At 45.4% G+C, this 13,927-nt stretch overlaps 1 protein-coding gene across 1 annotated transcript in view; it reads left to right on the forward strand.

Moving 5' to 3' along the window:
* The window catches only part of LOC119449721 (fatty acid hydroxylase domain-containing protein 2), an 81,181-nt gene extending 70,276 nt beyond the window's left edge, over positions 1 to 10,905 (forward strand). The window contains exons 6-7 of the mRNA XM_037712959.2: positions 5,661 to 5,933; positions 9,015 to 10,905. Coding sequence (XP_037568887.2) covers positions 5,661 to 5,933; positions 9,015 to 9,213 — 472 coding nt within the window. The 3' untranslated portion in view covers positions 9,214 to 10,905. The remainder of the gene's footprint in view (positions 1 to 5,660; positions 5,934 to 9,014) is intronic.
* Positions 10,906 to 13,927: the final 3,022 nt, after the last annotated feature.

The raw sequence follows: 13,927 nt of genomic DNA on the forward strand, positions 1-13,927 counted from the left end.
TCTTCCGCGTTTTTGGAATTGTGCAGGGAGAACTTGTTTCTCCTGGATAGACTGTCAATCAGCTATTTGCCGAAGAAGGTATTAAGGCGACTGAGAAAGAATGTGCGAGGGAAATGCGCAATATTGTGGAATGCGGTCGACTGGTTTCTCTATCCCGTTAGCGCCGCAGTTCACGCTGCTTTGGCTATGACGTGGTATTTAACCTCCGAGTCCGAGGGATGGGCCGGCGTTCGCCATGTACCATATTCATCAAACTCAGTGCCCTGTGATTTATTTCTTTACTTTTAAAAAAGAAAATTTGATAAAGATTTGTCACTGTGCATGAGGTGAAGACAACTTCGCAGGGGCCACTCGACAGCATTAAGCTTGAATAGCTCCAGTGTTGCTTGTCATCTTTAGTTGCGAGCTAAGTGATTTTTGTCCTAAACTAAAATATATAATTTTCTTTCGCTCGGATACAGTCTGGTTTATTTTGGGTACTTCTTCCTACATAAAGGTTGTATTTTGTATACACTGCAGCTTACTATATGTCCCGGCCACGTCAAAAGTACACTTTGTATACTTTTGACGAGCTTATTGTGTGTTATACTGTACCATGGTGGTCTTAAACTGTACTATTGTGTGCTACACGTCGTGATCACTGCTGTATGTACTATGTACTATACTTTATCACTGTTAGTTCAATGTTGTCACGCTGTTGCTTAAATGGATATCCTGCAACTCTGTCAAGCTATATCAACAGTAGTTTTTAGTCTAAGAAACTTTCTATACACTTCGAAAAATAAAAATGAATTCAGCTAATGACTTGCACTTTATAAAGTGCTTGAATGCAATGTTGTTATAGTTCATCTTAGATGACATTATACCACCAAGCACCTAGCTCTTTCATTGCAATGTAATATAGTACCATCAAGCGCAAATGCAAGCGCAAGGTGACTGATGTCATGTAAAGCAGAATCATGAGGCATAAAGCATGCGCAGTACTTTTGTAGAGGCGATGAAATGCGCACAGTCAGGGGGAAATGAACACAGAGAAGAACAACACAAATCAAAGCAGTCGGGTTGGAAAATTATAGTTCAAGCAGGCACAACTGATTGAAAACGAAGAAAAAAAAAGGAAAGCCACAAACCAACACACAATAATTAATCCAGAGAGATAAATGAAATAGACGAAGAAAATGACAGAGTATATCTGCGCACTGCCATTCGGAGAAATTCATCGCACTACACAAAGCTCTTTACAGAGAGAAAGTAACGGTTCCGTTATTTGACATCTGCAGACAAAGATGCTCCTGAATTAACCAGTTTGCACTTCACATATACATGATTATACACGGTTTTTCTTTTACAACTGCCACACAACGCGGTGGCTCTATAAATATCTGAGGAATTCTGCCACTGAGGAGAAGGTTGCGAATTTGATTCCCAGCCGTTCGATGGCGGCAGAATGCAAAAGCACGCTCGTTCTTATATTAAGATGCATATTAAGAAGCCCGCCCGTGTTTCTCTTGACAATGCCGTTCACTAAGGCGTCTTCGTGGTATGATCTCATTTACCTAGTTCCACGTGAAGCTGTTTATCTAAGAGTGTACTCGTATTTAGAATTGCACGCTTCGACTTATTCTGGCCACCACTGAGAGACGAAGCCGCAGTGAGATAAAGAAACACTGAAGCCGATTGTTAATGAAATATGCGCATATAATTAAAACAAATCATCACACTCACAAAACAACTAGGCAAGGTATCAGGACTAAGAGAAAAAGTAATTATGCTCTAAATCATCATCATCAGCCTGTTTTTATGTCCACTGCAGGACGATCACGCCTCTCCCTGTGCTGTAAATATACTCACATAAACAAAGAAAAAAAAAAGGGGGGGGGGGCGTGACCGGTCACGATGACTTGTTACGCCCTACTATTTTATTTGCTTCCTCCATGGTGCTCGGTGTATTGATGTGTCGTTCCCATAGTTGCAACACGTCGCCCCTGGCTGGCAGTGCGATATTTGAAATGGTTGTGGTGGTGGTGGTGGTGATGGTGGTGGAGTGGTGGATTGGGTAGCAACAGGCGGATTTAGCCTGGCGCTCAAGGCCGGCAATTGTTCCGCCCGAGCGTCTAATACAATATCACTGTAGTGTTTCACCATATGTCCATCAAACCAGTCTCTCTTCAGAATGCGATAAGATGTGAAGTGAAGTTTCTTTGCGGGCTATAACTGCAATGGTCCTTCGGGGGATACAAGGTGTTGCAGGCACGCATGCGGAAGATACTTTTTTTTTTTTCAGATTCTGCAGGAGAGCGTCCCTTTCTTTTTGGAATTTCTGGCACGACCACAGAAAGTGTTCAATGTCTCTTTTCTCGTCGCATGCCGTACAGTTCAGAGAATTTATTCGCCCCGTCTTAAATAGCCATGCCGGTGTACTAACAGATCCTGTCCCCTTCCGATATAGAAGTGAGACTTCCTCTCGGTGAAATCTCTTTGTTACGCAGGACATATGGGGTGGAAACTAAAGCAACCCAAAGTGATTTCGAATGTCAGATGTTTTGGTTGTAAAACGTCATGCCGTAGTTTTGTCGCAGTACTCGCATTATGGTAGGAACGTAAATCACTGATTACACTCTTAACCAATGATCATAGCACCACTCTTCTTTGTCACGTTCAACCTACGAAGTACACGAATTCGACGCACCGAGGCGATGCCATCATTACCGCTCAACAAGCTTCTATTGACGCGTTGCAGGGCCTCTTTAAAAATTTCCCTCGTACAAGCCTGCGCTTGAGATGCTGGGCGGGTGAGGTGCGTCGCATAGCAATAAGTTACTAATTAAAAGGAGAGTGCGCGCAGTACATCACAGTGCACTGCTTCTAGCTGACAATGAAGAAAGAAGTCCCGCAACCGTGGTGCTGTGGCGCGTTTCTACAAAGTCAAACACGACGCATTTTGTGATTCAACACGTTTTGAGGCTGAATAAACGTGCCGCTTTCTCTGCAAGGTTCATCATGGTTGCTGAGCTCAGGACGCGTTCGTCACTGAAATATGCAGCGCGTATCTGATGGTAATGTGCAAGTTATAGTTTACAAAGATATCAGCCTAAGGTTTGTTTCTGCCGAGAATCTTGCGTTTTCGATTTCTGCTGCTCTGTCGCCTCCCTCCCTCCCTCCCTCCCTCCCTCCCTCCCTCCCTCCCTCCCTCCCTCCCTCCCTCCCTCCCTCCCTCCCTGCCTCCCTTCCTTTCTTTCTTTCTTTCTTTCTTTCTTTCTTTCTTTCTTTCTTTCTTTCTCTTGATCCCTTAACGCCCTTCCCCCTGCATAGGGTAGCAAACCGGAGGCTCGTCTGGTTGACTGACCTCCATATCTTTTCTTTCTGTCCTACTTTTCTTCCTATGTTGCTCTAGGAAGCGTATGCTTGGATGCTTCGCTCGTGGACGACATTGTGCTACTAGGCCCGACAAAAGAAATATCCCTTCTTCCTCCAAACAGACGCAGACACACACACACAAGCGACGCGACGCATTACGCTGGTGTTGTTGTGTAGTCTGACGGGACGAACTGGGCGATGACTTCTATTCGGGACACGTGCATCTTTCGTCCGCCGTGTTCCCGCCCATAGAATCTTCCGCGTCATCAATAATGAGTCACTGTCGCCCGGGGCAGCCGGACAGACTAAAATATTAGCAGGGAACGGAGCGAGATTAGGACATCAACATGAATAACGTTAGCGTGGCGTCGTTTCGTCGCGCCCGGTCCCGAGGAAGACGGTGACATCAATCGTCATCGTCAGTCGCGTAGCTCTTTTAGTTCACTGCGGCCTAGACGGCTTGTACGTGGTCGGAACGAGAAGTAAGATGCCCTACGAATGAAAGCTTCTCCGAGAATGTCGCGTCCGGTAGAGTTCCTTTACCTCTCCTTTGCGATGCCTGTACCATCGTGGTAGTGGAGTTCACGTGCCTCCTTGAGTGTGAGACCCCTCCCTAGGAAGAGAGAGACAATCCTTGCTTTGCGTGGTAAGGTCTCGGTGGCTCTCCATCAAGCGACGCACTTTGTACCCCGCGTTTTACTAACGCTGCCGCTCGATGATCCGCTTTTGATCCTTTTGGGCGGTGGCACCCTTCCAGACCAATCAAAGGAACATTAGGCTTCAACAGCAAGATGACCTGAGCATCTCAATGGTTGGAACTGGCTTTGGAAAAGATGCCACTGCGCCTGAAATCAGCACCGTCAATGAAGTTAGGAACGTTGCAGCAGGCCCCGAACTGGGAGCAGTGTGGGTCAGCGCTTGTGCCTTTTACCGAGTCGACCGACGCAAGAGTAGGTGCATCCAAAACTTTTGTCAGACGCTCTATTATCTCTGTAAATTAATTTCTAGGATGGATGAAAACACGTAAAACAACAAAACTTGCGGAAATACGTTGCACGTGAAGACGCTTGGTCTTGGCTTCCTAATGGTCTGTAAGGGCCGTCTATATCTTCAAGACGGAAGCTAATGTTTTTTTCTGCAGCTTGGCAGTGTACAGGTAAGCCCCCCGCCCCTACCCTCTTTCTATCAGGAAAATAACAAAAAAAGGAAGCGTCAGAAGTAGGCTTTAAGAGACTGTGTTACTTGGAATGGGCATGTGTATTTCACACATATACAAAACAAGCGTCAAGATGGGTATGTGTATTTTTGACGGTATATGGGACAGCTTTGGACACCCCGTGCCTTCTGACCACTTCGAGCTTTCGCATTCAGTGTTTTTAGTTAAGCGACTCGGTCGCAGTAGTGCATATGCCTTCACTTGGCATCTAACGCATGACGCTGAATTATATCATTACATAAGACAGATGAAGATATGCACGGATGTTTGTAGGAGGTGGTTCCTTAAGTCTACGACAAAAGTGAGAAATAAAAAGTTTAGTTTTCGAATGCATCCCCAGACATTGATATATGCGACTAGCCCTACGGTCTCACGTCTCACATTCGTAGGCATGAATTCTGCTCTGTTCACAATGTCGACTTAAAGTGATCTTCCTAAGGAAGCGTTGCAAACTGAATAAGCCGCAGCTTGATGACCGCATGGTTTTCTCCCAGTTTTTTCTCTCTCTCCCATTGTACAGTCCAAGACTGCATAATAATTTCTCATGGACCTCGAATGATCAGCGAGCAAACGGGTATAGGTGATATTCTAGTTGACATTAAGAGAGAAAAATGGAGCTGGGCAGGTCATGTAATGCGCAGGGCAGATAACTGGCGAATCATTAGAGTTTCATCGTTTCATCATCGCCAAGGGAAGTGAAGCGGCAGTCGAGGATGGTAGAAAATAAGATGGGGTGATGAAATTAGGAAATTTGAAGGCGCAAGTTGGAATCAGCTCGCGCAAGACAGGAGTAATTGGAGATCGCAGGGAGAGGCATTCGTCCTGCAGTGGACATAAAAATCGGCTGCTGCTGCTGCTGCTGCTGCTGATGATGATGATGATGATGATGATGATGCATATGTGGCCTCCTTGGCACGTAATCAAACCCGCGATCTCCGTAATCAGCAGCAGAACACTATAGCCACTAAGCCACCGCGACTGGTCGTTGAGACACACCGGAGGAGATTAAGCGACAGAATTTGGCGGGTAGTGACGAGGCACGCGAGGCAAACAACCTCGTCTCCACATGCCATCTTTTCTACCCCAGGCTGCTGCACCACCGGCGGCTGTACCAACGCTTCCACAAGAAGCACCACGAGTGGACCGCGCCGGTGGCCATCACGGCGGTGTACTGCACGCCGCTAGAGCACCTGCTCTCCAACGTTCTGCCCGTGGTGGTGGGGCCCGCGGTTCTGGGCTCGCACCTGAGCGTGCACTGGCTCTGGGCAGTGCTCACGGCGCCCTACGGCGTCATCGTGCACTCGGGATACCACCTGCCACTGCTCCCGTCGCCACAGATGCATGACTTTCATCACCTAGCGTGAGTGTCATTACTGACCGCTGGAGAGGCCACCAAGTAAAGGGTAGGGGGGGGGGGGGGAGGGTGCACTGACGTCATCGAGGCCACCGTACTGGTGTACAGCCAGCGCGGTGAAAAGCTGCGCTTTATCTCGATCCGCTAATCTCCAGCAGCACACTGGCCGGAAGCTGCGAGTAGGACTACAACATAGCGTATACTCTCTTATATGGAGTATTCACGGGACGTCGCTGTACGCCATTTTGTAGACGGAATATTCGTGACGTCACAATAGCCTTAAGTAAAGGGAGGCAAACTTGATACGCAGAAACCAGTTAGAATGAAACCTGGCTTTTACGTGATAAAAACTTGTCTCACAATTTACCAGTGAGTGACTTCCGTTACAGCATACTTATGCTGAAAAACAAGCTAAACAAAAGAAAGTTGGGGTGCTCCATAAGCAAAATTACACAAAAATCAAGAATCAGAAGGAGACAAGGTACGAATGTGATGAAGTTTATCTCTCCTGCATGTTTTTTGGGAGCAGTGCAGGTGTTCATTTGAAATCTTTGTTGCTTTTCTCAGAACTAAATTTCTTTCTCAATTCTTGCATACGCCAACAAGCATAACTCTTTTTCTTATAGATTTTGAAATGACACATTGCACACTTATTTCTGACATAGTAGGCCGTGCAATTAACTTCCAAAAATAAATTCATATGAAACATTGGATGTAGCCTTATGCTATAGTAACGTAGTAACGCTTGTCTATCAGAATAGCATGTTTTTTTTTGTTATTTCATCATTACACTCCTAGAATTTTTTACATATCGACAGTTCTGGTTCATTATACAGATTAAAGTCTCTTTTATACGACTGTCAGAACTGTTTCGTTAGCGTGAGCTAAATTTAGGTTATAAGTGCTGGCGCGTTACACATTTATAAGAATTTTTAAAATAAAAATAACGCTTTACGCCTTATATAACACCTTGATTTGCCTAGAAAAATGTGCGCCATATGATGGACCAATAACCGTTTATCTTACACCTGTCTGACAAAAATTGTTTCGAAATTTGCGTCATACCTTAAATTAGAAAGTCTGATAGCGAAGGATGGGTTTAGTTGACGTAGAACAGGAGATATCAGAGCCAGGCCTTTGTAGTGAAGCGAAATCAGCCAAGACAATGGTGACGACAAGGTACGTGTCGACAGAAGTTCGCTTACCCACTGTCTGACTATAATATCAAAATATGGATCATAGCTTTTTCTTTCTTCAGAGTGCATCAGTGCAGTTACGACATACGAGCAGAAAAGAACTGTTCTGGCAAAAGTAGTCACTGTCTCGGGTCTGGCGTTGCTCTTAAACTACCAACAATGCCGCTCGATCTCCTTCCTTGATTAAACCTCGCGGATATCTTAAGACGCTAGATACAAGGTACAAACATTCAACCATGTCCCAAAAGAAAGCGAAGCCTAATGGAAACGCTGATGCGACATTGCACGGCTATCCATTTGTATTCCCGTCTTGCGAGATGGTTTACGCAATCATCGCTGCAATTTCTTCACCTCCGGCGAAATGGGAATGAAGACCGACGTTGTAAGGACTGATCGCACAACGGTGCCTGTCTGCCTTCCCAGATAGAATGCACGTGAGGCTAGTGGAAAAGTCACCCTGCACTACTAGAGTATCGCCGCCTTCCTTTGTAGACAGGAAACATTCATTTATAGTGAGATGCACCGGGCGATGCTTCGAACGCTACATTTGTTACCGGCGATGGAGGCAAGACTCTTCTCCGCCGAGACAGCCACGGGATCGTATCCGCTTCAGCGCGCGATTTCTCCGAGCGAGGTAATCTCTCGGGTACGAAAAACCAACCAGACGGAATGTTAGCTCTAAACCTAGACGTGGAGCAGACGATGTTGATGTCTGCATCCGGAAGGGCCGTTGCAGCAGAAGGGTGCTTGCTCTTTGTTCAGATGTCTTTGTGAGTTTGCCTGCGGTGAACACGAGTCAAGGTTTCTTTGAGCACGATTTCGAGAGCATTTTGAGTCTACCGTTTCTTGGTTCCCGTGAGACTTCAGCTTCATAGATTGCCACGCGCGGCTTAGGCGACCTCGTATGTGCGCCAACGTTGCAGTGTCGTTAAAATGGATGCAAAACCTCGGAAGTCGAGTCTTTCGTGAACGCTGTATACTGACAATGATCAGAATGATAAAGCAAAATGTCAATGCTTCCGTTGTTTAATTATCGTAACGTTGTTCTTTCGGTGCAAATATCTGAACGCTGTTGTCGTATCATACACATCCCTTAATCAGCCTGCCAAGGGTGAAGGGAAAGAAGGGAGCGTATTCTTAGTGCACCACGATTATTCTGCCCATCCAGTATGGAATTAAATTATCCTGAGTAAACCACCATATGTAGGCTACAAAAGCTAAATACATCTTCAAATGTTTAGGGTTTCACGTTGCGTCATTGTTTCGATAATATAGAGAAGAAAAATAAATACAAATTAAAGGTAGAGAGGCTAACCAGACTAACTGTCCGGTTGGCTACCCTACACTGGACGTAGAGAAAAGGGCAGAAAAGATGAGAAAATATATGAAATGAATCTGAAAACGATCAGGCTTTATAGGATAATTATCGTTTCTACAAGTGTCTACAACGTTGTTGGGGTGCCGACTGAAGGGTTAACAACACTTGTTTATATGCGTACTGGCTGAAGACAGTGTTGTTTCTTTTGGACCGCCTCTTTTGCAAGTTGGAACGACTACTCGAGTGAGGCATTACATCTAATCAACAGGCGTAGCATTCAGGGTGAAACACAGGGCTATGCCTCGAATAGGATTATTAGGTCTTAATTCTTATACGGCTCCCGCTGTAATTGCCCTCGGAGTCGACAGAGACTCATTGGTTCCTGGCACTACTCTTTGTTCAGTTCCTCCGAACCGTGCGCCCAGCGAGTGGGCGGCCAGTGAGGTGGCCAAAAGACATCCGCTCCGATTAGTCACCGCGCGGGGAAAAAAAACAAGAGGTAGAACCGAAAGCAAAGCCAAAAAAAAAAAAAGAAAACACGTGCTTTTCCGGCTTTTCTCTCGAGGCACGCAGGTTCCGAGGAAACTACGGCATTCTAGGAATCCTGGACTGGTTGCACGGCACGGACCGGGCCTTCAGACAGAGCGAAGCCTTCCAGAGGCATCGGGTGCTACTGTCGTTGAGGCCCGTCCACGAGCTGTATCCGGACACAGGGGCAGCCAGACGCGACTCGCTGGGTGAAGGGCGATCAACGACGCAGCCGCACGGCTGACGCAGAAGCGAAGCTCGCATATATATTTCTTTTTCTTTGCCCATTTGTGATACCACTGCATCTCGTATACGTCCGAGATTAGCTCGAAGATGTGGTCGAACAGTCTACGACACGACGCTTAAGATAGCTTTGTGATAAGAGAAGAGGGAGAGATGAGAGGAACGTTGGGTGCATAATAGAACCCAAGGTGTTCGCTCGTGGTCATCACTCTCATTTGTGTGTTGATGCTCTTTTATTTGAGTTTGTTCGTGTGCGTTACAGTAGTCAAGATTCGTGATTGTTAAGTATTGTTAAGATTCGTGATTGCTGGAATGAGTCAAGCAATCACGAATGACCACAAACGCTAAAATAAATAAATAAATAAATAAATAAATAAATAAATAAATAAATAAATAAATAAATAAATAAATAAATAAATAAATAAATCAATCAATCAATCACCGTGACGGTTATCGGTTTGCTCACTGTCGAGAGTGCGGCTGCATACGTTTGTTTAATGATCGTGTGATTTTTTCCGGAAACAGAGATAAGGACGTGCGTGAAATGATACAGGCACAATACATCAAGCGCAGTGCATGGTTAAAGGTGCGTTAGCACTGCGTCTGTCGACCTGTCTTGATAAAGAAATGGCCTTTTTGTTTGGAAGGAGCAGTACGACGTGTCCACCAGGAGTGGGGTGGTTGTGCATGATGTATAAATGTATAAATTTTCCCAAGAACAAACTGTTGAAATCACCACATCGTGTTACCCACGTCTCCTTTTTGTCCTTGTCTGCTGGTGCTAAAGAGGGAGAGAGACAGCCAGATGAAAGGGGAAAGACAGGGAGGTTAACCAGAAGAAAAAATCCGGTTTATGTCCTCACACTGATGGAGGGGGAGGTAAATTGATAAGAAAGTAAAGATGTTATCTAAGTTTGTATATACCAACACACAGCAGTTCTACAAGTCTTCACTTTCTGACGCCACCCTAGTAAATAGGTTCAGATCTGCGACGCCTTCCATGGGGGTAATGAAAACCTCATATTTTGCGACTTAGATGTATGAGACAATGTTAGATCGAATTACATGATGCATACCTAATGTTTGTTTGGTCTGTGATGCACTGTTTTTTTATCGCGAATGCGATCAGTGAGAAGTGTCTGTTTGGCTTTCGCAGCATTACCTCATATGCATGAAACAGAGTGTATATATAGGACTCGTACACGTCTGTAGACAATATTGGAACAGAGTTTAAATCCGTAAGTCTATAGAGTACCCAAGAAGTCTATGAACGTTCGAGCTTACAGATTTGTATAGCCAACAGAGTGCCTCTGTACAGAGGCACGTACGGTATATAAGCGACCAATGTACGTATTTTGCCTTGATGTAGCCTGTTTATAAATTGTGTGTTGACAGAATCAGAGCTGTTGCCAAATTGCCTTTTCATGAAACTTCCACCACCTTGTGGATTCCTGCGCCGCTCATTCGCTTGATCAATGTGCAGCGCTTAGAATGATTTGTTAATTTGTCATCGCCCTACCATCTGCTGGCCCTAGGATTACCCAAGTCGGTATATTGACTGCGACGGAAAGTTGATGGTGGCGGGTTTGATTCCAGGACCACGTCAAATTTTACTTCAACTCCGAAACTTTCCTTTATGAGGAACCTCTATAGGTTTCTTGTGTTGCTTCGTATTACTTGCAGGCCACTTGCTTCCAACATCGCCACCCAATTCCCGGTTAAATCAATCAATCAATCAATCAATCAATAATCAATCAATCAATCAATCAATCAATCAATCAATCAATCTATGATAATGTATGGGGTTTTATGGCCAAAGAGCGCCATGGATGTGCTGATGAGATTTATGCACGACACTACTATAACCCAATATGATATAACCTAGTTTGGTTACGTCACACAAGGTTAACCCTTGCTGCCTGGAAAATCGTAAGTAAACGAAGGGAATAGAAGACAGGAAAGGTTGACTTTAAGTGAGAAAGGCGGAGTTTTGAGAGGAGGACAGGAAAAGGCAACTACCGATTTCCTCCGGGTGGGTCAGACTGGGGGTGCCGTCTACGTGAAGCCAAGGCCAAAGGAATGTGTTGCCTCAGCCGAGGGGCCTTAAAGGTCCAAACACTCAGCATCGGCTCAACCTCCAGGATTCCCTTTTTCCCCGGACACGGCTAAGCCACAAACTTCAAGACGGGGGAGGGTCCAATCCCCATGTGCTCGGGTCCATGGTGTCGCAACCACGGTGTAAGATATATGCTCTTTAGGGGAGGACACTGGCCAGACGCGATCGACCAGATAAAGTAGCAGCGGCGCGAGTCGATCGGCCCAGTGACGGCAGCGGATACCTATCGGCGGTACGATGCAACTTCAAGACAGAAAAGGCTTTTATTGGTTTCTATCTCCTGTTGGTATAGCAACCGGCGCTTCGCGGGAAATCTGAAGTGATTGAGTGACGCGCGCAAGTAGGTCACCGTTGTGAGGGGAGAGTGGGGAGGGGGGGGGGGGGAGCGAGTGCATGCGCGCGTTCCTTGTCCGCGCAAGCTCTCGCCTGCATTCTAACTGAAGTTGCGTCGTTCCGCAGATAGGTATCCGCTGCCGTGACTGGGCAGATCGGCGCGCCCCGTTGCTACTTCATCTGGTCGATTGCGTCTGGCAAGCAATCCGATAAGTGTCCCCACCTAAAGAGCATACAAGTTACACCGTGGTCGCAACGCACAAAATGACTGCTGACGCAGACACCCCTGCGGGATCTATCTATCTATCTATCTATCTATCTATCTATCTATCTATCTATCTATCTATCTATCTATCTATCTATCTATCTATCTATCTATCTATCTATCTATCTATCTATCTATCTATCTATCTATCTATCTATCTATCTATCTATCTATCTATCTATCTATCTATCTATCTATCTATCTATCTATCTATCTATCTATCTATCTATCTATCTATCTATCTATCTATCTATCTATCTATCTATCTATCTATCTATCTATCTACTGTTTGCCAACATAGATTCATTGTAAGGGCGAGCTATAACGTTCACTACGCCACTGGACTATTTTACTTACTGTAGCGAAAATGTCTTCTGGGAAGAGCACTCGCGCTTTCGAAGCAAGGTGGGAGCAGGTCGTTTAAAGTGGTAAGAGCTCCTCGCGAATGGCTCCGTTTCTTTCTTTTTTCTTTTTTTCCCCTTGCGTCTGCTGAATGCGAACGATTGGGTGATGACCGCCGGGTAGTGCGCTACGCGCTGGACAGTCGTCCATGCCGGTGGTCACGTACGGCCCTGGGCCGTAGAAGGGAAGAGGAGGAGGCGGAGGAAGAAGACAACAACTTACAAGAAGGGCGAAGGCAGCTCCGCCGGGAGCCTTTAGCGAAAATAAAGCTCTGCGGACTGTCTCTGTAGTCACTCCGGAGCTTCGCGTCGGAAACTCTGGATGTAATTCAGTCGGCGTGCTTTGAGCGTGCAGTCGACTGAAATAATTACGCACCGGAAAGGGCCCGATTAATACTTGTCTTGTTACCTTAATGAGCGAGTCTGCGTTGAGCAAGCCGATTTTCAGAAACTCAGAAGTTTTGTCGAGCTTTGTAGTAACAACTTCAGTTTTGTTTTGGTTCCACGTACATTTCAAATGATCGTGGTTAGGTCTTAAATTTTAGTGCACGGTAAAACATCAAAGTAACGTTTTCCTTAGTTTCTGGATGCGATCAATGGTTAAACCACCTCATTTTTTATTGATGTTGATGTTTGTTCGGGTTCCAATGGTGTAACGAGAAACCCGTTCGGGTGAGTGTGGGCATAATGGCCGCATAGATTGCTGCTAATAAAAGCTGGTCAATGATTGAATATTACTTTAAACAGCGCTTCTGTGTGTGTTAGAGAGAGAGAGAAAAAAAGAGGAAAGAGAGACAAGGAGGTTAGCCAGTGTAAATACCGGCTTGCTCCCCGTACTGGGGAAAGGGTTAAAGGGAATAAAAGGTGATAGAAGAAACAAATAAAAAAAATTGAAGTAAGAAAATTCGCGCAATAACGTGAACTTACATGGAGGCTTGCTGCACCTTGTGTTTTAAACCTTCCTGCAAGACGCTGGTTTTATAATGACACTTTAATTACCCATGTTGTGTGTTGGGGTGAATTTTATGCTTGCTGTGTTTTGTCAGGTGACCGGTGCGTATTATTTCAATTGTCATCTTTCTTTAAACATACGATGTAAATAGGCTAGCAATGACGCACCTTTATAGAAGTGAGGGACAGCACGCCACGAAGCAGTGCCGTTTGGCATAATTAGGATGTAAATTCCGGCATTATTGTTGCTGAGGTCTTTCACATGACGTTCTGGATTATGCATTGTGGCTCGCTGTTTCTAGAGTTCATGCCATTACAGTGTGTAAATACAGAGCTGATAAGTGTATCGTAACGCATACCGTTGCACGACGATGCAATACGATGCATGATGCGCTACGTTGTTCTATACGCGCAGCATGGCGAAGTGCACCTTGGCGAAGTGTACTCTTAGGTGATTTTTGCGCGATTGTGGATAAAGAAAAAAGTCGCTGTGTCGCCCGAAAGGCGAAGCATTGATTGCGATAGCAAATTAGTAGAGAACTATACGAAGCAAGGATAGTAGTAGGCCGTATAAAGTTGTAAACATTCGCTTACTGACTAAATAGACAAACACGGTGTCACGCGCGCACAGGTAAACATGAACACATCT

This window comes from Dermacentor silvarum, chromosome 4, assembly GCF_013339745.2.
Source record: "Dermacentor silvarum isolate Dsil-2018 chromosome 4, BIME_Dsil_1.4, whole genome shotgun sequence".
NCBI lineage: Eukaryota > Metazoa > Arthropoda > Arachnida > Ixodida > Ixodidae > Dermacentor > Dermacentor silvarum.